Source organism: Naegleria gruberi (assembly GCF_000004985.1).
Source record: "Naegleria gruberi genomic scaffold NAEGRscaffold_3, whole genome shotgun sequence".
Lineage (NCBI taxonomy): Eukaryota > Heterolobosea > Eutetramitea > Acrasida > Naegleriidae > Naegleria > Naegleria gruberi.
In genome coordinates this window covers 683,597-705,610 of record NW_003163324.1, presented here as the reverse complement: position 1 = coordinate 705,610, position 22,014 = coordinate 683,597, and the positions used below count along the sequence as shown (strand labels likewise).

Here is a 22,014-nt window from a genome sequence, read left to right as displayed (position 1 = left end):
CTATCTTGGCATTTTCCATTTCCTCAAGATTAATTTCCTTTCCAAATTTGAGCATTTGAACCTCTCTAACTTTATCTTTCTCAGTTGAGAACTTTTCTTCCAACCCCTTTTGTTCCTTTAGCATGCCTCTTTGTGTCTTTTGAAGATCAATATATTTTGTACGAAGTTGATCCCGTTCTTTAGAAAGCTCTCTAATTCTTTCAAATAATGCCTGTAGAGACTTGTTGGTAAATACAATTTGATCTGAAAGATCAGCAGCAATCTTATTTTGCACCAATGACTGAATTTGGTTAAACTTCAACACTACAATAGTTTCCAAATCATTTAGCTTGTTTTGTTTCTCTTTTTGTGTTTCTCTGATAGATTCCTCAATCTTATTCAATTCCTTGATGATGTTTGCTTCAATTTTTTGAAAACCTTCTCTCTTTGTTTTAATGCTTTTTGCTGCCTTGTCAATTGAGTTAAGAGCTTTTTCTTGTTCAATTCTTCTAACTTTCAAATCAAATATTTGATGATAGAGTTCTTCGGTGCAACCAGAAGGAATTTTGTTCTTTTCTCCATCAGTAGAAACAACATCTGAAAGATTTTCATCATCATCGTCTCGATCGTTACCGGTGAAGAGCTTCCAAAGTTCGGCATATGCTGGATAATTCTGAGGAACAAGAGTGTGGAATTCTTGAATCAAGTATTTTTGCTTTTTGATCTGTTGAACTTCCTTTTTCTTTTGCTTTAATTGTTCTTGACATTCAGCAATTTGATTTTGAATTGATGCCTTCTCCTGCTTTTTAACAAGCAATTCTTGAATCTTTTTAAGGTCTTTAACCTCATACTCTCTCAAAATCTTGAGTTCTCTATACAATACCAAAAGCTTTAGGTCTGCAGATTTAAGGTCACCATCAAGTTTGAATTTTTCTCTTCTCAAATCTTCAATAGCATTATCAAAGCTCTCGATTTGTTTGTCTTGTTTCCTCAAGTATCTATTTTTTTCATAGAGAAGTCTTTGGAATTCAGCTTCCTTCTCTGCCTTTTCGAGCTCTGAAAGCTTGGATGTGTTAGGATCGTCTTGATTTTCTTTGTGCTTTGGTACTGTCTTTGCACCTTTTTTACCATACGACTTATCATCCCCTCTTTCTTGATCGTCATTTTCAATCTCAGAGACTGAAATATTTTCTCTCTTTTCTGGGTACTCTTCGTCCATTAGCTCTGGTTCGTAGAGTTTTTCATTAATACAGATCTTGTTATTGATTTCTTGGATTTTCTCATTGTAATGCTTGAACTTTTCAATGAGACGAACCTTCAAGTCCCTCAACCCCAACAATCTAACATTGAAAACCATTCTAAGAGTGTGCATACTCTCTTGCAAAAGGATAATTTGACGAAGTTTCTTCTCTGTGGTTACTCTTTGTCCATCAGGAACAATGTAGTCATCTGCTGATTTTAATTTATAATCTCCCATGTTTTGTTGTGCTCTCAGGATTTCGGAAATTTCCTCTGGATCTTCTTCGGTTTCTGAAGGTTTTCTATTTAGTAATGTCTGTCTTTGTCTTTGTCTTTCCTCCTTTTCTCTCTTCATCATTTCCTGCTTTTCAAAGTTATTCATTACAGTTTTTCTTCTTCTATTGTTTGAAGAATGAACTGATGGCGTGCTGTTTTCTTTGATTTCTACAGCAGAAATTGAATCATCACCAATTGTTTTCCATGCTCTTTTTCTTCCAATTTCTTCATTAATGAGCTTGTGAACTTTTTCGATTTCCTTTTTCAGCTCCTCGTCCAATTTTCTTGTTTTAAAAGAGGTTACAGATTTTCCGCTTCTGAAGGCCTTCAGGTCTATTCTCTCAACATCTAAGCAGTCGATGAAATGGTCTTTTAGTTTTTTCAGAGCTACATCATGCTTGGCAGAGTTCCAATCCATTTCTTGTCTGGTTTCATCAAGCTTTTTCATATTACTTGCTAAAACTCTTTCTTTCAAATTTGTGTCAACTTGAAGTTCTTCTCTCGATAATTTGATGTCTGATTCTCTCTTCTCGTTTTCTTTTACAATTTCCATATACTTGGCCTTAATCATTTGAATCTTCTTCTTTTTCTCTTCTTTTCGTTTTTCTGCTGCTGCTTGCTTTTTGTTTTGTTCTTCTTGCTCCCTTGCTTCTTCAATACTGACAGCTTGACCTGGTGATAAATCATCAACAACCTTTTCCTCTGCTACAAAAGTCAAGTTTGGTTTTTCTCCTTGCTTTGTTTCGTACTGTGGAACTCTTTGACTGAAGAAACAACCTTCCCTACCAACAGTGAGCAAGAAGCTAGAATCAAAACTTGTCATGGCACTCACTATTTCTCCAAATATACAATCATGCAAGTATTCCCCTCTAAACTCTTTCATTGTTTCTCGCTGTATAAACAAAACAAAACCATCTCTAAAACCACAGATAAAGTACTTCTCATCTGTGCTGTATGTTAAACTGGTACAAACAGATTTGTAGTCGCAAATATATCGCTTTGGATAAATCATTTCATTTGAAGAACGGGTAGTTAAAATACTCGAGTCATATTCTACAATTCCCTCTCCTCTTTCGAAACTGATAATTAAATTTCCAGCTTTTGAAATCTTTGCCCAAACTATTTCACTTGGTTGCTCCTCACTGACTTCTTCCTTAATTTCCTCTTCGTCATCGCTGTCATCATCGTTTTTGACCTTCTTAGGAGGAGCCTCCTTTTTGATGTATTGTGAATAGTTTATCTTCTTTGTAATTGGTTTGAATTCGAAGGTTTTTAAGGTATCAATCTGAGAGGAGTCAGGTTTTTCCATTCGCAAAATTGAGCCATCTTGAGCAAACAAAATTAAATCAGTGTTATCAGGAGAAAACATTAAACTATTGATTGGTTGTGTAAATTTAGCATAACCAATTGGAGAGAATTGCTTTGTATAATCAAAAAAGAATACCGTGCTATCATCTCCACAACTTACAAATAAATGGTCCTCCTTAGAATAGGCAAAATCATTTACCTTAGTCTTATGAGGCTTGAAAACACTGACCAAAGCAAATGAATCTTCACATCTCCTGAGTACTCTTACTGAACCATCTAAAAAACCTGCAGTGAATACAGTTCCTGTTTGATCTAGGAAAGAAGGGTTCCAAACCATTTTAGAAACACCACTTTGAAATTTTGTAGAGTATACTTCCTTTTTTGCCCAGAAATAATCAAACAATCTCAATGTTCCATCCTCACCTCCAGTAATTGCAACGTGATCAGTGGGAGATGTAAGCATTCCTCCAACTGCACCTGAATGGAAACTAAATATTTTAATGGCCTGAGCATCAAGTTCAAGATATGGATATTTCCAAAATCCTCCATTAGCATCTTGAATAATCCAAATATCATTTTCTCTAATTAATGAAATAACCCTCACATCCTCCCCAATAAATATTTGTCTTTTTGGTCTGATAGAGATTATGTTATTTGTATCTATTGGTTCTGCAGAATCGATCATGTTAAAGTCCCAAAATCTGACATAACCATCATTACCTCCTGTAATAAAAACACTCTCTTTTTCATCGTAAATTACAACTTCAATTCCTTTTTCGTGACATTTTTCACCCATATTAGTGAGCAAACATTTGATAAGGTTCTCATCCCAAAGCAGCAGGTAACCGTCCTCACAGCCAGACAATACCTTACCATCAGGAAGCTCAACACAACTGGAAATATCAGATATATCAATTTTACCAAATTTACCAATCTGACCCTTCAGCTTTAATCCAGTAAATGTTTTTGCCATTTTCCAAAATTTGATGTGCCCTGTACCACTTGTGGTAAGCTGTCCTTCACTTGTTGCTGAAAATGAAACAGAATAAACATCCTGACCAAAGGCCTTATATCTGAGCGCTATTTTTTCCTGTTCCCAATTCCAAATAGTGAGTAAATAATCGGGAGATGATCCGACTGTAGCCAATCTGTTTCCCTTAGAATTGAATGCCATCGAAGAGAAAGCTCTCAAAGTACCATTTTTTAATGTTTTAATTGGCTTTAATGAGATACTCTCAATATCTGACTCTATTGTTATTTCATAAATATATACATTTGGTTTTTCTCTACTCTTTTCTCCGATAGCAACCCACTTTTTCGAAGGATGGAGGGCTAAAGCTCCAATACCTCCATGACCGGGTACATTAATCCATCTATATCTTGATTCCGCAATATCAATAAATTGTATGGTGTTACCAACACTTGTTATAACAATATTTTCCTTCAAATACTGAATATTATTTCTTTTAAGACTCTCAAATCCGAACGAATGATCGAGAGTACAAATATTCTCGTATAATTTTTCTGCAACTTGTTGTTTGGAAAGTTGATTTTCAATCTCCTTCATTTCCTTTTGCTCTTGTTGTGCTTCGAGCTGTTCGTCCGTTAATTGGTTTGAGCTCATTTTTTTGTAGTTGTTTTTTCAGTAAAGTATTTTGGCGGTAAAATAAACCACATAGCCCATCACCACAAAGAACAAATTTAACAACAATTCAGCAATTGGGCCCACAAACTTATCAATATAGTATTTAGTGTCATTTAATGAGTGGTTCCATTTCATATTACTTGTATCTTATTCTATAAACTTCGTCAAGGAATGTTTTAAGGAACAATTCAACAACACCTCCACTCAAAAGATTCTTTACATTGGCAATCATACCGTACATTGCAACACTGTCCTTTCCATCGTAATCCGTACCATGTTCTGAAACATATGAAACACACTCCCTCAAGTTTTCAACAAGTTTCTGTTCTAAACCAATGTGTTGAGGCATGATGGTCATATGGAGCGAGTCTGGTCTAGTTTGACGTTGTAAATCCCATCCATATTCCTTCTCCATTCTATCTGAAATGGCAAAAATGTTGATTGGTTCATATTTCTCTTCTTTTGTGAGTGAATTTCTAAAATTTGAAAGAGTTTCCTTTGAGGAGAAGGCAATAATGGTAGAACATGGAGAACCAACAACTTGCAAATACTTTGATAATACCTCATCTGTTTCAATTGCATTCTGAATGTACTTCCTAGTATTGAGCATTTCTCTTGTCACTTTGACAAATCCTTCACGTCCAACCAATTTCAAGCTGTGAATTTTAGACAATTAGTTTTACAATCTTATGGATTCAACTTACCTTGCATATGAAGAGGCGATAGGACCACCTCCTTTACTTCCCATAATTGTTGGACTGATATAGAGACCTCCACTCCACTCACCATAGGCAAAGAATTGCTGCTTTCTAATCATTGGATTTCTATACATGATAACACTAGATCCCTTACAAGAGTATCCATATTTGTGTAAATCAGCTGAAATACTGGTAACTCCCAATAATCTAAAATCGAATGGTGGAAGAACATCTTGGTTGACTGCCTCATTAATGAATGGAACTACATATCCTCCAATACAACTATCTACATGCAATCCAATAGGTCCCAATTTAACACACAACTTGGACAATTGCTCAATAGGATCAAGAATACCATGAGGATAACTAGGACATGATGCAATTACGAGAATTGTCTTTCCAGGATTGAAAGCCTTTTCAACAGATTCTGGATGCATGGTAAATGTTGTTCTATCCACCTCAACCTCAACAAGTTTCAATCCAAAATAATGAGCTCCCTTATTGACAGCTGGATGGACACTGGTACAAACAATCACTTCGAAAGGACCTTGAAAATTGTTAATTTCATCCTTCTTTTCAGGATACTTTTCAGACATTATCTTCTTGTACTCTTCGTGATAGTTTGTGAAAAAGTCACGATAGGCCTTGAGCATTAACAAGAGAGATTCTGTTCCACCACTCGACACTGATCCAACTACATCCTTATGGAGAAAATCTCTGTGAAATGAATGAGGAAGTATTTCATTTTCCTTACATTCATCATGTCCATGAAAAAGATCAGAGGTCATCTCAACCAATTCAATTTCCATTTGTCTCAAAGATTGGAATGCCATTGGTGATAGACAATTAGTATTCTATTGTAGCAATAATGAATCAAAATTATATTGAAATAATGAGAAAGAAAACTCACAATAAACATGTTGTGCATCTTTGTAACAAATTCATCATGACCCTCCGATAAATGATAGACAAAAGCAAAGACTTTTCCTTCCTTTGTTTTGGCATCCAATTCTTTCAGTGATTGTAAATATTGTTCAATCTCGGCTTGAGAACTGGCCTTCCCAGGAAAGGTCAATCGTTGAGATGGAGCTTTAGTTTTAAACATTTCGGAAACACTCTTCTTTACCTCCTTCTCAATTTCACTACCAATTAGTTTTTGTCCCACCTTTGAATTAGCCAAAGACATTGTAATTGACTTGAAGAGAGATTGATCATTTTCCTTCCTGTTCGTGAATGTCTTTAGGATGAAATTTGCAAGTAGAAAGATCAATAGAGATCTTTCACCAACTTTGATCCAATTAGTTGCAATACTAGTACTGTTGTCATCTCCAGAGGATGCTGATGAAAACCAAGTCAAGAATTTAGCAAGGATCGATTGATCTTCGGTTTGTATAGTTGACATGTTTTTTTCAAATCTATCGTACATGAAGATTTAATGAACGATAATGGCTTTGTAATCCACAGCTCATGTGAATCCATCAAGTAAACAAGAACAAGAATTTCCATTAACAAAATATTAATATTCAAAATTTGAAAGTATTCAAAGAGATGATTGTTGTGAGAGTTTTAATTTGATTGAAACAAAGAATAAAAATAATGAAAACTTCAACAACTTGCAAACTCATGATGAGAAGAATTTTATCTTCTACCACAACATCCTCAAGAAATGTAATATTCTCCAGAGTTAATTTCAATAATTCAACAACAAATCATCATCATCAGTATCATCACTGTGAACATTTCCCAGCTTTATCGGGATTAACAACATGTTGTTATCATACCAATTTGACAAATAATAATAAGAGACAAGAACAAAGAATACTCGATGAAAAAACAGCAATTATTGTAGAGTCTTTTAAAAAGTTGTGTATTGAAAATGAAATTCCACTCCCTCTTGATGATAAAACTCTTCTCACTTCCATTGTTCAAACAAGAGGTTTGTCATCGGAAGGTTCTCGATTGAATTTTGTTGGAAGAAATGTAACTGCATTGTGTGTAGCTGATTACTTGTTTGCTCACTTTCCTAATCTCACTCATGATCATCTTGTGATGGCCACTTTAGAGTTTTTAAAGAATAGAACCATTGTTCAAGTGGCAAAGAGTTTAAAATTGGATGGTTTATTGTCATCCTCACTGACTTTGGTTGCTTCATCAAATAATTTGAATAATAGAGATGATAGTGATTTGGATAATCCTCCAATTGATTCAGAAGTTACAGGAAGTGGATTGAATATTGAAAGAAATAATTTGGATTCACTTTTAGTATTTTCAATTTATAGAATGGTTGGAGCACTCTTTGAACAACATGGATTGATGGAAGCTAGAAAATTCATTGTGAGGAATCTCATTGCTCAGAGTATTGATATTACAGCCATGTTACAATATTTTGATCCAAAAACTCAATTAGCTCAGATGGTACGAACTGGTGAAATGCATGAACATGCTCATAAAACAGTACAATACAAGGAAGTTTCCAAAGACGAAAAGAGATTTGTCACAGTTCATGTCTATGTTGATAATGATGTCATTGGAGAAGGAACTGGACAAACTAAAAAGATTGCTGAACAAAAAGCAGCCCAAGATGCACTCAATAAGTGGTTCTCTCATTATTATAGTGCTCCAACTCCACTTCAAAAATTCAATTAAACCAATCAGTGTTTAATCAATATTTTACAATTTTTAATAATTTACTAAAAAATGTCTGAAAGTAATAACACCACAACGGAATCTGTAGAGAATTTGCCATTCTCCAAAAGGCATCCATACGTTTATAGTGCCCAACAAGGTCTTGCAGTTGGTGGTATCTTGACTCTATTTCAATCAAAGCAAGCCACTGGAAACTATTCACTCTCCAACATTAAAATGTCTCATCTCGGAAAGAATCTAGCATTGGCTGCCTCTATTTTCGTTGGATTAGACTTTATGGTCGATCGTTCCGTAGCTTACTTTAAAAAGAAGCAAACATCACCCTCTTCCGATAATTAATTATTTGTGATTGTGATAATATTATGATTGAATATGAAAACATATTACACTAACTACAATAACTTGCTATTTTATAAGTGATGAATGTACTATGATTCAATTCTACAACTCGTAACAACAAATTCAAAACTCCCTATCCCGAAGTGTTTAATGACCAAAAGCAAAGAAAATGGAAAAAATTGATTGAATTGAAAAATTGAGAAATTAAATAAAATTTGAAAAAAAATGATGAAACGTATCTGCAGCAGAGTTCCTTCAGTCTTGTGTGGCAAGCAAAATATGATGATTTGTAATGGTGTTACCACTACTAGATCCATGTTTACTTGTACTAATTTCTTGAGAGCTCCACCAACGGAACTTATCAAACAATTGAGAGCCGAAACTGATGCTCCTTTAGGACAAGTTAGAAAAGCCCTCGAAGAAAGTGATAATGATATTAAAAAGGCTAAGGAATGGCTCAGACAAAAAGGTCTTCAAACAGCTGCTAAGAAATCAGCAAGATCTACACAAGAAGGTATTATTGGTATTCAACAAAATGGTAATGAAAGAGGTGTTCTCTTTGAAGTTAACAGTGAAACTGACTTTGTTATTAACTCGGATGTTTTCAAGGGTGTTGTTGACGAATGTTTGGATGTTTTGGTAAAATCAAAGTTTGAAAAGAATGAATATTCAGTTGAACAAGATGAACAATCATTCAATCAACAAGTTGCTGAAAATTCAGCACTTTTTGAAAATGGAGTTTCAATCAAACAAAAATTCACTGAACTTGTTGCTGTTTTACGTGAAAATGTAAAGGCCAGAAGAGTTAAATTCATTAATAATATCGATTCCTCATCTCAATTAGTTGGATATCTTCATAATAGTAAGACCTCAAAGATTGGTGGTGTTGGTGCTTTTGTCATTGTTAAAGCTGCTCCAAATTCAACCAAGACTGCTGAACAATTACAATCTGCTGGTAGACAAATTGCCATGCACATTTGTGGTATGGGTCCAAATTATTTAACAAAGGATCAAGTTCCAGCTGAAGTTTTGTCTCATGAACGTGAATTATTAATCAAGAGACTCGAGGAACAAAATATGGAAGAAAAGAAGAAGGCTGAAGAAGCTGGTAAGGAATATAAGCCAAAACCACAAAACATTTTGAATATGATGATTGAAGGTCAATTGAATAAGCAATTCCTTGCTGACCATGTCTTGTTGCTTCAACCTTGGGTTTTAGATCAAAAGATGTCAGTTCAACAATTTTTGAAAGAAGAAGGTATTGAAGTTGTTGATTTTATTAGAATGAAGGTTGGTGAAGGTATGGCTTACCAAGCAAAGAAATCTTTCGCTGAAGAAGTTGCTGAACAAGTTGGTCAAAAGTAAATAAAAAACGTTTCAACATTTCCAAAATATGTTAAATATTTCTAAATTTGTATTTTTTTCAACATTTCCAAAATTAAACAAAAATTTTGAAACTCTATTTTATAATTTTACAGATTATTCGTAACATGGATCTACTCAATCCATATTGTATTGTATTGTTGTTTAAAATTTTTACATAACCAATTGGTACAAGTCATTTACAAGTTGGCTTTCGAATACCTTGTACTTTGTTCCAGTCCAAGTACCAACCACGTCTAACTTCTTAAGAGCTTTATCGACATCTTCTCTAGTGTGAGCAGCAGAAACGCAGAAACGAACTCTTGAGCAGAGTGTGTCACAAGCTGGAGCACCAACAACGACAACAGCAATACCTTGTTCAAGACTCATTCTAGAGAATGCTGGCATCTTAGCAGGATTGTATAACATGGTAATAATGACAGGTGAGTCAACATCACTGATAACTTCAAATCCGAGCTTCTTAAGACCTTCTCTGAGATAGTTAGAAGTATCATTAAGTTGGAAGAGCTTAGTCTTACCAATGTCAGTACCATCATCACCAGTAATAACCTTAAGAGCAGAGAGAGCTTGTTGAGCACATGGAATAGGTAAACTACTACCATAAACAAGACCATAACTGTTCTTTCTAAGATAAGTAATAACTTCCTTATCTGCAGCAATGTATCCTCCAACACTTCCAAAACTCTTAGTAAAAGTACCCATCAAAATATCCACATCAGCAGGTGAAACTCCACAGTAATCACAGACACCTCTTCCATTCTTACCAAGAGCACCAATAGAGTGGGCTTCATCAACATACAAATAACAACCATACTTCTTCTTGATTTCAACAGCACGCTTCAAATTGACAATTTCTCCTTCCATACTGTAAATACCTTCAACGATAATGATAATCTTCTTCCAAGGTCTATGAGTTACAGGTTGTCCTTCAATAATACTCTTTCTGACAATCTTTTCCAAGTGATCCATGTCATTGTGTTTAAAAACAGTAACTTTAGCACCACCAGTAGATCTGACACCAGCAACAATACTAGTGTGATTCAATTGGTCACTAATAATTAAACAATCAGGTGTTGGTGCCAACAATGGGATGGTAGTACTGTTAGTAGCAAAACCCATAGAGAAAACAATAGAATCTTCCTTTCCAACAAACTTGGCAGTCATATCTTCCAATTCCTTGTGAATTTTAGAATAACCAAAATCTCCATAAGCAGAAGCGGAAGCAGGACCATATTGATCAATGCTCTTGAGCACATCATCAAGAACGTGCTTTGGACTATCAGCAAAGCCCAAATAATTGTAACTAGCAAGATTTAAACAATGAATTCTATCATCGGTAATTTGAATGGTCTTGTTGTAGTCGTTAGAGACACGTTTCATAACATCAATGTAAGCACCTGGTCTGCTAGAGATTGGTCTATTCCAACAATCACAAATACGACGATAGAGTCTACGAGTATAGAGGTCTTCGTATGAATGAACAAGAGGAGCAAATCCTTTTGGTGTTTGATGGATAGAACCAATAAATAATTCATGGAAAAAGTCACGGATTTGTCCCAAAAGGATGAGGACAGCATAGTTGAGGTATGTGGTAATGAGAACCCACGATGAGATATCACAATGAGTCATATTGTATGTCTATTAAACTAGAGGTTTTGTTTTTAAAAAGTAATTCGGGTAGTGTGATTTTAAAACCAGGACAAAGGTGTAAGCAACAATTTATCAGGGGTAAACCAATCACACTCACGGATATTTTTTTGGTTTGGATTATGTTTTGGGTGCGAAAATGGGCGCCAAGCACTTTGTCGTTCTTATGAGTTACCGTTGAGGAGAAAGAATTTTAAAATGAAGATTACACAGCCATTGTCCGCATTGGGTTGTGTTTTGTAACAACGGCAAACAAATATCGTTGATGAGGAAGGTGGCTAATGTGAAAAACCCTTCCATCATGATTTCCTTATCAAAGAGATTGACCAACGTTTACTGAGATTGAAAAACAATTTCGCCATTCATTTTTATTCCTTACTATTTTGTAAGAATTTCTTATTAAAACTACAATTATTCTTTTAGCATGCTTCTCTTCAGCCACTCATCAGAAGGAGATGTCAAATCAAAGTGACTATCATATTCGTTACTTTCTGCAATGTCTTCCAATTTCAATCCACTTGGAGTTGGTTGAGGTATGGAAGCAAATTCCAAAAAGCCATGTGTACTTCTAGTTGAGAAAAGTCCTTGAGGAAGGAAATCTGAAGTGTCAAGATTTGATAAATTTTGGTCATAAATGTCATTAAACGATTCTTCTAATCTGTCTATTTCCTCAGATTCTAATATCTTAGATGTTTGAGGTGTCATTGGTTTACGAAGAGCTTTGATTTGGGAGGTTTTTTGGTTGAATGTAAATTCCTTTGGTACTGTAATTTCATTCTTCCAATTTTCTCCATACTTGATTTCACGAACTGAATTCTTCTTCTTTTCACGAGCCTCAACTTGTCTTTGAACAAAATCATCAAAACCAACAGGTTCAATTGCACTCTCTTCTCCCATACTCTTTGAAAATTCATCAGGCTTCATTCTTTCTATTACTGGTTTAAAAGTACATTCTCTCATTTCTTGAACAGATTTCTCTCTTCTTTCCTTTTCCATTCGGGCTTTCCTCTTATTGTCCCAAGATACAACCCGATCGTTGAAAGATTTGTTAAGATTCTTACTTGGGATTGCAGAAATGGATGGTCTAAAAGTGCATTCTTCCATTTCCTTTTCACACTTTTCTTTTCTCTTTTCCTCAATTGCTTGCTTCTTCTTCTTTTCAAAGTTTAGCAGTTGCGTGATTCTATCTTCATTTCTTGGTTTTTCTTCCTCAATTAATTTTGATTTTTCATTGATCTGTGGTTTAAAGCTAAGGTTCAATTTGTTTGGTGAATCCTTCTTTTCTGGTCTTATCAGAAGTCTCTCCTTTGATGAAACTGGAAGTCTTGAAGCAATTTCTTCAGAAACTGGATTAATTTTTGGATAGTGGAGCATATTCTCTCTTTCAAGCAACTTTTCCAATCTTTCGTACCTCTTCATTCGAAAGTGTTCCTCCTTGTGGAATAAGTCTTCATATACAGTGTCATCTCTTTCTATATCTGTCAAGTTAATCTTTGGATTGAAATCGTAGAGTCTCTTTTCTTCTTCTAATTGTTGCATTGAAATTTCTTGCTTCTTCTCATTCATTTTAAAGCTCAATTGGTAAAGACGATCAGTGACACTTCCATCTCTCATAATTTTAGCTGCCTGGGCTGTAATCTTGGGTGTCATTGGGGCAATTTGTCCAAAATAATCTTCAGTCATTTCTGCAACTCGTTGCTGTCTCAAGAATTCCTTCCTTTCAAAAGATTCTTCAAGAGACAAATTGTTATCTTTCGCTTTTTTCTTATTTATAATTTTAAGGGTTCTAGGATTAAGTTTTGGTTTGAAAACCTCTTCAACCATTTCCTTCTCCTCTTTCATTTCTCTCAGTCTGTTGAGCTTCTCATCTCGTTCTCTTTCCCAAGCTCTATTGATTTCATTCACATCCTCCCTTCCTCGCATACTTTGTCCTAATTTCGAAATCGCAGGCTTGAAAGAAAGCTCTTCACTTATTTCTTGCCTTTGATTTTCAATATTATCTTTTCTTAATCTTTCCTTTTCCTCGAATCTTTCCATTAGATTAGAGTTATTACTGAAATCATGTTAATCACCTTAATGCATTTCAAATTGGTGAACTTACTTTGCTATTCTCCTAGATAAATCACTTATATTTGGCTGGAAGGTATTCTATTCGGAAAAGATATCAATAATCAACAAAATTAGTAATAACACACATACCTCACTAAAGTACCTATCCCTTAGCTGTTCCTTTTTGTCTTCCATTTCCTTTCCTTTTTGTATAAGCTTCTCCTCAATAGGTTCCCCCCTTCCAGAGTTTCTGGATCGCGAAGAGAGAGATCCTTCATTCTCGTCGTCGGAGTCTGAAATTGCAGAGGCATTTAATTTCAACTTGTTGATGATTGCTTCCACACTTTCTCCATCTTTTTGTTGTTGTTGAGGTTTTGTTGAAAAATTTACAATACCTACCATCAATGTTCTTAATCTTTCTTTGTGAAGATAAATCCACGTTGAATGATGAATCTGAAGATGGTCTGGGAGATCTTTGGCTATCAGATAATAGCCATTCCTTATGCTTAGCCAGCTTTTTTCTATGCTCCTCTAATTTTGCATCGCTTATTATAACATTAAGGCTTTCGTGTTTTTCATCAAACTTACATTGATTTACTAAGCGAGTATTCTACCAAAACGTTGCTCATTTTTTTTAATATGATTACTGTTATTTCTCTCTGTTTTTCAAATCCGTAACGGTTTCAAGACAATTCTTTGTAAATTTATTAGAAATATTTTCTTTTTGATCCGCAAGCCGTCATAGCTCAGTTGGATAGAGCACAGGACTTCTAATCCTGGGGTCGTGGGTTCGAGCCCCATTGTCGGTAATTTCTTTTGTGTTTTTGTTTTTTCAGAAGGCCTAGCAACAACATGTTGTAGAGCTCCATATTTGATAATGTTAGTAACTTGAAACAAGTCAATCATTTCCTTATTACAATAATTTCTTTAAACGCACATTATTGTAATTTCTGTCTCTGATACCAAAACATGTTCTCGACCAATTATCCACCAAACATATTTCAGCCACAAAAAAATGTCGAAATTAATACCAAAACTAAGCTCGATTCAATCCTGCTTCCGAAAGAATCATCACCACGCTTCCAATCTTTTGAAAATAGCTCAAGGGTCATCCACAATAACAACTTACAGGAGCACTAAATCATCAGTTCAAAATACCAATTTGTTAGTTGTTAATAATAATAATAATAGCAATAGACACTTTTCATACTCACAAAAGCAACATCAAGAATACAAATCGTCATCCTCTAATGAAAAATTACCACAATTTAATATTCCCAAGTCGTTGTTAGCATTGATTTTGTTTGCATCGATTGGAACTGTCGGAGCAACACTGCTCAAGTCAGATGACAATAATTTAATTGTTTACATCAATGCAGAAGAGGAAGCAACACAAGAAAGCAATTTGGAAAATACTCAATATTTTACTTTGGATCAAGTTGCAAATCATAACTCTCTTCAAAATGGTATTTGGGTTATCTTTAAAGGAGGTGTCTATAATGTCACAGAGTTTATTGAAGGCCACCCTGGTGGCACCGACAAGATTATGTTAGCCGCTGGTAAATCCATTGAACCATTCTGGGAAATTTACAGACAGCATCACACTAAGGAAGTTTATGAGATATTGTCTCAGTATAAGATTGGAGAATTACATCCAGAAGATGCCAAAAAGCTGAAAGAACAATTTGAGCAACAGAAAAGTAATTCCAATGATATTTATGCCAATGATCCTGCAAGAAATCCAATTCTTGTTGTGAATATGCAAAAGCCATTCAATGCTGAAACTCCACCTACTCTCCTTTGTGATAAGTACATTACTCCAAATGAGTTATTCTTTATTAGAAACCATTTACCAGTGCCAAGTATTGATCCATCAACCTATGTTTTGGAAATTACTGGTGAAACTTTGAAAGATGGTCCAATTAAACTCACTTTAGATGATTTGAAGAATGGTGAAAAATTCAAACAACACACCTTAACTGTTGCCTTGCAATGTGCTGGTAATAGAAGAACTGAAATGTCTTGCTACAAGGCACCAAGAGGTCTCGGTTGGACCAATGCAGCAGTTGGTAATGCCATGTGGACTGGTGTTAAACTTGTCGATATTTTGGAGGCCTATGGAATTACTGAGGATAAGATTTTACAAGATGGAAAAGTCAAACATGTAGAATTTGTTGGAGCTGATACTGATGGAATTTCCACATATGCCACTTCAATTCCAGCAGATAGAGCCTTATCTAATAAGGCAGATGTCTTGTTGGCATTCAAAATGAATGGAGAAGATATCCCAATTGATCATGGTTTCCCAATCAGAGCCATTGTACCAGGAGCTATTGGTGCAAGAAATGTCAAATGGTTATCCAAAATTATCTTGTCTGAACAAGAGAGTCAATCTGTATGGCAACAAAAAGATTACAAAACATTTTCACCATCTACAGATTGGGATAATGCAGACTTTTCCAAATCAAGTGCAGTTCATGATGCTCCAGTTCAATCAGCAATCTGTGTTCCTTCGCCAGATTCTAGAATTGCATCTGATTCTGAAACCATAGTTGTGAAGGGTTATGCCTTGGCAGGTTCTGGAAATGGTATTGAAAGAGTTGACATTACAACAGATAATGGAACTACTTGGCATACAGCTCAATTAGAAAGAGAACCACTCAAATATAATAGAAATTATGGATGGACATTGTGGCAAGTTGAAGTTCCACTCTCTGAAAAGGACATTACGGAAGGAAAACTTAAACTCTGCTCCAAGGCAGTTGATACAGCTTACAATGTACAACCTGAAGATGTTAAGAGTATTTGGAATATTAGAGGAATTCTCAATAATACTTGGCATTGTGTTAATGTCTCAATTGAGAATAAGAAGGAATAAATTTTTCAATACTAATTGAGTGAATACATTCATAACGATCTGATTGCATTAATTTCTTAATTTTAAAAAAAATCAAAAAATAAATTTAAAAAAATGGCCAAAACGAAGAAGGAAATACAATCATCGGGAGCCACTGATGAGGATGCCATTCTCAAGGAACAAAAATTACACGTCATATTGGAAGACCGTTTATTTCACGAAACAGCTCGTACACTCATATCTGATGATGCTCAAGCCTACTCACAAGCTGTAGATCCAAATCATGCTAAAAACATGGCATTTGAAAATAGTATCACTTATCATCCTCACGGAATTAAGAGAAAAAGAATCGGAGGTGGATTTTCTAAAGCAAAGAAGGAAGGAGATGAAGATGCTTCAACATCTTACAAAGTTTTCTGTTGTTGTTTCTATTTTGGAAATCGTTATTTGAAACTCAGTTTTGCTCAAGTAATGATGACCATCATTATTGCCATGATTGCCTTTGTTGCTTATCTCAAGTTAACAGAAAATGTATTCTTCTTCCAAACTGTACACGATTTAGAGGAAATTGATTATTATCAACTTTTGGAAGTACCACGAAATGCCAATGCCAAGGTTATCAAGAGAGCCCACAGAGAACAAACAAAAAAGTGGCATCCTGATCGTAATCCTGGATGTGAAGAATGTGTAAAGAAAATGACTTTGATATCGGAAGCTTATACTGTTTTAACTAACAAGGAATTAGCAGATTGGCACGTAGCCAATGGACTTCGTGTGCCTGAAACTATGCTTAAGAAATATGCCAGGGCAAAGAATTAATTTTCGAGAGAGTTTTTTGTATTTAATAAAGTCAAGCTCACAAGATGTTAAACTTGATTCTACTAACTCAATCAAACAATTAAAATTAAGGAAACCTCCCATAAGAAAAAGAAAGACTGCTAGTGTACCTACCAACAAAAGGGCAAAATCAGACAATTCTCAAACCAATCTTTAGATATTAATATTTCTTAAGAACTCACTGGCCAAAACACAATCACTCATTGATCTGTTAGGTTAAGAGGAATGAATTAAATTATTAAAGTTTTTTAATATGGAGCTGTTGTGGAAATAGATAGGCCTGTTTGTGAATTGACTATTGTTCACCTCAGTCCATGCCCACCGTCTATCACTCATAATTAAATAATAGATTTCTTAATAGCTTCAGCATCAGTTAAGAGTAACTTCTCAATAATAGAATTAGATGATGAAGAAGCAGCTGCCAAGCAACAATCTTCAGTCGTTGTTAATGTTTCTAATGATACAGGAGTTGTAATGGTGTGAATTTTCGTATCAATTTCTGATTGTGAGTTGAAGAGTTGTGTTCTTTTAGGGATGACTTGCTTTAGAAATTGATGATAATTGGAAGACTTGTGTGAAGTGTTATTCTTGAGTTTCTACTAAGATTGAACTTGTGCTTTCTCCCATACCTAATTCAGTTGGATGACTATTATCGAGATGTATTTCTGATTGTGAGTCTTTGTTGATAAAATTTAACAGTATCTCAAAATCCTTAGTCAAGCAATCTTGGCTTATTTGACAGTTTAATACTGCCAATGACTTGGGAAATGCACAGTTTAAAATAGAATCAAAAAAATGTCTTCATCATCAGATGCCACTATCTTGTTAAACCTTCTCAAGAAGGTGATGGACGCACAAGATGAAAGAATTTTGGCTTACAAGACATTCGATAGGTTTGTATTATCATTCAATCAAAAACCAACATCTTCGGAACGTATTATTATTAATTATCATCTGATCATCAATTAATCCGATCATGATTGTGTTATTGTTGTGATTATTGCTCAGCTCTTTCAAATCATTCAAGGCTAATCCAAATGACAAGATGGAAATATTAAAATACAACAGAGTTGTGGAAAGTACAACAATGGAGTTTCAGGAAATTTCCTTGACCATCAGACAAGCACAAAAAGAATTGAAGGAAATTGGAGATGAGAAATATAGTGGATTAATTGATCAATTACAAAATTTGGAGAGAGAAAAACTTCAAATTGTGAGTTTTATATTGTAAATAATTTATTGGAAGGCAAATTTAATTATGATCATATTATGACAATTCTGGAAATGATTTAGACAATTAATATTCAAAAAGTTGAACAATTTGTTGAGGAGGAAAAGAAGAAATTGGCTTGTGATCATGACGAAAAGTGTAGACACAATCACCAAGATGAAGAGGAACTTGGGGGTGCCAAGTTGACTCTCTTATTGGAAGATTTGAAAAAGTTTATAGTCCGTGAATCAGAACTTATTGAACAAATTAACGAAATTTTAGAAGAATTCAGATGTGATATATTGGAATTGAAATCATCATTGTAGAGACTTGAAGATTCAAACATAATATTTGAAATGAGCTTGATTGAAAAGTTTCAAACAATCAAAACAGATTATTGAGACTCTTTTAAAGAATTTTATTAGAAATTTATAGACCGTATTAGAATGATAATAAACAAACTATTGTTTACTTCAAATCATTTACAAGTGTTCCATCATATAAAGTGAGGAAAAATGATTAGTAAGTTCATTGTAAACTAGTAACAATTTCTGAATTGAATAAAATCCAACTTTGAAAATCCTTTTCAATTTCGAACTTGGAACTCACACTTCACCACTTTCCTGAGCTATTTAAAAATCGTTGATCAACACCACTTCCAAACCAAAAAAAATCAAACAATTTATTCTTCTCCTCCTTCACATTACAATCAATCTCTTGATCAAAAAATGAAAGTATCTGAAAGTGCTCTTCAAAAATTCGAAACTCTCTTGTCCAACTTTGCCCCACAAAGTGTCAATTTAAGTGTTCAAATCGATGCTGGTCACTTACCAACCGATCAAATTGGTGTTCAATGCGAAATTCCATTCCTTGTTCGATTGCTATCAGGTAATTTACCACCACAAGAAGAAGAAGCAGAAACAACCAATGTCTTGAAAACTCCTGTAAATATTTGTCTAGTTTTGGATATTTCTGGTTCCATGGATGAACCTTTAAAGAATAGATCGAAGGGATCTAAATTGACTGCCTGTAAATCTGCTATTCGTGAATTGGTCACCAATTTCTTAACCTACAAGGATACTATTCACTTGATCACATATAGTGATAGTCCAAAAACTGTTTTTACAGAAAAGAATAAGGAATCAGTCAACTTGAATGATATTGATAAGATTAGTACTGAGGGAAGTACTAATATTGCCTCTGCTTTGCATTCTGCTGTTGATTTGCTTCATAATTCAAATGCTCCTGGAACTAAATTGATTGCCTTCTTCTCAGATGGTCAATGTAATGTTGGCGAAACTAATTTAAACATTTTTGGTTCTGGATTATTGAAGAAATTGAAAGATTATTCTGAAGGAAAAGATGATCAAATTCACATCTCTTCATATGGTGTTGGAAGTGATTATGATGAATTGTGGCTTCAAGCAATTGCTAGAACTGGTAAAGGAGAGTATTATTATTTGGAAGACGAAACCTATGCCAAAGATGCATTCGAAAGATCACTTAAAAAGTACAAGTATCAAATTGGTAAAAAGTTTAATGTGACAGTTTCTGGATTGAATGGAGTAACTGTCAAATCATTTAATAGAAAGTCAGATTTGAATTCACTTATTAGTGGAGTTTCTCTTGGTGGATTATTTTGTAGAGATTTGCGTTTTATTGAGGGTGTTTTAGTTTACAATCCACAAAATTCAGCAACCTTAGAAGCCCTTAAACAATTAGATTCGAATAATGGTTTACCAATGTTGAAAGTTGACTATTCCTACATTAGTAACACTGATGAACAAATTGTCAAGAGTGTCAATTACATTCACACAAGATTTGCCTCCAACACTAGTGAACTCTCCACTCAATTGAAACTTTATGAAACCAGTGCCGAAAGAAATGACTTTACCGTCCAAAATTCCATCCTCTCCATTGCCGATCTCCAAGTTCAATTCAACCAATTATTAGAACAACACAACTCTGAAAAAGCTTTGGAATTGGCCAAACAAATCGAGGAGAAATATAAGGAACTCGTTGAGAAGGATCAGTACGGAATTGTTGAACAATTGTACACACAAGCTGTTCATCAACGTTCAGAATTGGAAAAGCACGGAATTTCTGAGAGTTACAAGAAGGTTGTTTCAAAGAGTGCAAGTGTGGCATTGAAAGTTTCAAAGAAGGAAGCTAAGGCTCAATATGAATGTGAATATGATGATTGTGAAGATGAGGAAGCTTATGGTGGATTGTTTTAAATAAATCATTTTGCTTTAATATATTTGGCACTGGTTTTTAAATAGTAAGTATTATAATATTTAAATAGTTTACAATAAAGTTAAATAGTTGGTTGTATGCCAAAATTATGGAGAATACAAAAAAATGAATCAACACTCAAACGAGGAGGAGGACTCATTTTCCTTACTCAATACTTCTCATACTGTTGCTGCTGATATTGATGATGAAGAAGAAGAATTTAATCATTCCGATGATGAAAGAAATGATTGGATTAAAACTAATAGAAAATACACAGAGAAGGAAATAATGATGAATAATGGTGAAAGTGCTATTGTTTATTTGAGTGGATTGGATTCTAGTTTGGATAAAAGTTTGCTGGAAACACTTTGTGTACATATTGAGGGTTTGATTGGACCAGTGGTGGGAAAATCGAAAATGGTTCAACATCCGAATTTTCCAAACCAATTTCATATATCAAAGAGTGCTCACTTTATGGTGGGTGTGTTTAAGGAGAGGATTGATCAAAAGAAGAGTGAGATTCGAGAGAAGAAAAAGGTAATTTCTCAATCGAATGGACAACTTTCGGAGGAATATAGTTTCTTGTTGATTCAGGAATTGATTTCAAAACATGTGAGTGCTGTGGAGGATCAATCGGGTGTTTTTATTTATTGTTTGAATAGAATGTACTCAATTATGCGAAAGGAGTTTGAAAATATTTCTACAAGTAGAAATAGGATGAAAATGCAAAAGGAGCTCAGTATGGCAATCAATTATTTTGTTCAGATCTTATTACCAAATGTAATTTTGAATGAATTAATTGATGACTGCTTTGATCCATTTGAGGAAGTACAAAAAACCTACAATTTGTGTTTCTCCTTTCTGGTGCCACATGTAAATAATCAAATAGCTCACACCCTTTCTAAAACAATGATGGATTGGCTACTCTCACTGGAAACTGAAACAATTTACAAACTCTCCAAAGATAGAAAGTTGTTCGATTTCTTTGTGAATGCTATTCCTCTTGCACCAACAGAAAATAATACCAAAGTATTGCCAGGAATACTAGTTGGAGAATGTTCATATATTTATCCTAAATCATACAATGTGAAACAAAACATGATTATGAATTGTATAGCTATCAAACAAATTGAAAGATCCAATAAGAATATTCAAATAGATATCGAGTCAGACATTTCCACATTACAGAAGGAGGTGTTAATTAATGTAAAACAATTTGTATTAATTTTACAACAGTATAATATTAAGGTTGTCATATTCGAGGATATTATTGATGATTTTTTACTTTTTGAGTTGACCAAATACGACATTATTTGTGTCCATCATGTTCCAGATATTGATATGGTCTGTGAGACATTCCGAGTTATTCCTCTCACTATTCATACCCTTACAAGATATAATGAGAGTAGGAAGGTGCACGAATTGATCTATTTTGGAAAATTACAGAAAGACCAAGTACCCAGTGGACACGTTTTTCAATGTAAAAACTTTAGAGAAATACCATTCACACAAACCAACAAGCTTCTCTCCATTGAACCAATTCATCAGGCAAATATTTCGAGCGTAATAATTAGAGCACCAATGGAATCTTTGGCAGAATTTTTCAAAAACCTATTTTACAAATTGCTGAAATATCTGGCAAATTCATTCAAGTTTTTAACACAGG

General features: G+C 34.4%; 11 protein-coding genes and 1 non-coding gene across 12 annotated transcripts; 8 read left to right on the top strand and 4 right to left on the bottom strand.

Annotated features, from left to right (window-relative positions):
* Window positions 1-3,610: 3,610 nt before the first annotated feature.
* On the bottom strand, window positions 3,611-4,369 carry NAEGRDRAFT_29888 (uncharacterized protein; the record flags this gene model as incomplete). The annotated part of the gene is made up of 1 exon (XM_002682282.1): window positions 3,611-4,369. A coding segment is annotated over one exon (759 nt), but the record flags the coding sequence as incomplete, so codon positions are not given.
* A 232-nt stretch (window positions 4,370-4,601) lies between these two features.
* On the bottom strand, window positions 4,602-6,301 carry NAEGRDRAFT_1152 (uncharacterized protein; the record flags this gene model as incomplete). The annotated part of the gene is made up of 4 exons (XM_002682281.1): window positions 4,602-5,103; window positions 5,152-5,839; window positions 5,900-5,999; window positions 6,056-6,301. Coding segments are annotated over 4 exons (1,536 nt in total), but the record flags the coding sequence as incomplete, so codon positions are not given.
* Window positions 6,302-6,771: 470 nt separating this feature from the next.
* On the top strand, window positions 6,772-7,791 carry NAEGRDRAFT_45793 (uncharacterized protein; the record flags this gene model as incomplete). Its single annotated transcript, XM_002682499.1, has 1 exon — window positions 6,772-7,791. The coding sequence occupies one exon, from the start codon at window positions 6,772-6,774 to the stop codon at window positions 7,789-7,791; it is 1,020 nt and encodes a 339-aa protein (XP_002682545.1).
* Window positions 7,792-8,355: 564 nt separating this feature from the next.
* Window positions 8,356-9,495, top strand: NAEGRDRAFT_62436 (uncharacterized protein; the record flags this gene model as incomplete). The annotated part of the gene is made up of 1 exon (XM_002682498.1): window positions 8,356-9,495. The coding sequence occupies one exon, from the start codon at window positions 8,356-8,358 to the stop codon at window positions 9,493-9,495; it is 1,140 nt and encodes a 379-aa protein (XP_002682544.1).
* Window positions 9,496-9,579: 84 nt separating this feature from the next.
* On the bottom strand, window positions 9,580-11,286 carry NAEGRDRAFT_82916 (serine C-palmitoyltransferase). Its single transcript, XM_002682280.1, has one exon. The coding sequence runs from the start codon at window positions 11,140-11,142 to the stop codon at window positions 9,667-9,669; it is 1,476 nt and encodes a 491-aa protein (XP_002682326.1). The 5' UTR covers window positions 11,143-11,286; the 3' UTR covers window positions 9,580-9,666.
* A 285-nt stretch (window positions 11,287-11,571) lies between these two features.
* NAEGRDRAFT_45790 (uncharacterized protein) lies at window positions 11,572-13,611 on the bottom strand (the record flags this gene model as incomplete). Its single annotated transcript, XM_002682279.1, has 2 exons — window positions 11,572-13,213; window positions 13,373-13,611. 2 exons carry the CDS (start codon window positions 13,609-13,611, stop codon window positions 11,572-11,574), a joined length of 1,881 nt encoding a protein of 626 aa, XP_002682325.1.
* A 333-nt stretch (window positions 13,612-13,944) lies between these two features.
* On the top strand, window positions 13,945-14,018 carry NAEGRDRAFT_t31. Its single transcript has one exon. It is a non-coding gene; the product is annotated as a tRNA-Arg (tRNA).
* A 210-nt stretch (window positions 14,019-14,228) lies between these two features.
* On the top strand, window positions 14,229-16,120 carry NAEGRDRAFT_37549 (mitochondrial sulfite oxidase). Its single transcript, XM_002682497.1, has one exon. The coding sequence runs from the start codon at window positions 14,756-14,758 to the stop codon at window positions 16,085-16,087; it is 1,332 nt and encodes a 443-aa protein (XP_002682543.1). The 5' UTR covers window positions 14,229-14,755; the 3' UTR covers window positions 16,088-16,120.
* A 60-nt stretch (window positions 16,121-16,180) lies between these two features.
* On the top strand, window positions 16,181-16,885 carry NAEGRDRAFT_45788 (uncharacterized protein; the record flags this gene model as incomplete). Its single annotated transcript, XM_002682496.1, has 1 exon — window positions 16,181-16,885. One exon carries the CDS (start codon window positions 16,181-16,183, stop codon window positions 16,883-16,885), a length of 705 nt encoding a protein of 234 aa, XP_002682542.1.
* An 813-nt stretch (window positions 16,886-17,698) lies between these two features.
* NAEGRDRAFT_62431 (uncharacterized protein) lies at window positions 17,699-18,439 on the top strand (the record flags this gene model as incomplete). The annotated part of the gene is made up of 3 exons (XM_002682495.1): window positions 17,699-17,796; window positions 17,972-18,116; window positions 18,197-18,439. The coding sequence occupies 3 exons, from the start codon at window positions 17,699-17,701 to the stop codon at window positions 18,437-18,439; spliced, it is 486 nt and encodes a 161-aa protein (XP_002682541.1).
* A 389-nt stretch (window positions 18,440-18,828) lies between these two features.
* On the top strand, window positions 18,829-20,461 carry NAEGRDRAFT_78076 (uncharacterized protein). Its single transcript, XM_002682494.1, has one exon. The coding sequence runs from the start codon at window positions 18,842-18,844 to the stop codon at window positions 20,348-20,350; it is 1,509 nt and encodes a 502-aa protein (XP_002682540.1). The 5' UTR covers window positions 18,829-18,841; the 3' UTR covers window positions 20,351-20,461.
* A 13-nt stretch (window positions 20,462-20,474) lies between these two features.
* NAEGRDRAFT_62429 (uncharacterized protein) lies at window positions 20,475-21,507 on the top strand (the record flags this gene model as incomplete). The annotated part of the gene is made up of 2 exons (XM_002682493.1): window positions 20,475-21,434; window positions 21,466-21,507. The coding sequence occupies 2 exons, from the start codon at window positions 20,475-20,477 to the stop codon at window positions 21,505-21,507; spliced, it is 1,002 nt and encodes a 333-aa protein (XP_002682539.1).
* Window positions 21,508-22,014: the final 507 nt, after the last annotated feature.

Excerpts from the sequence above, each read along its gene's own strand:
- NAEGRDRAFT_78076 (XM_002682494.1), top strand. The coding sequence starts at position 18,842 with ATGAAAGTATCTGAAAGTGCTCTTCAAAAATTCGAAACTCTCTTGTCC.
- NAEGRDRAFT_82916 (XM_002682280.1), bottom strand. The coding sequence starts at position 11,142 with ATGACTCATTGTGATATCTCATCGTGGGTTCTCATTACCACATACCTC.
- NAEGRDRAFT_37549 (XM_002682497.1), top strand. The coding sequence starts at position 14,756 with ATGTTAGCCGCTGGTAAATCCATTGAACCATTCTGGGAAATTTACAGA.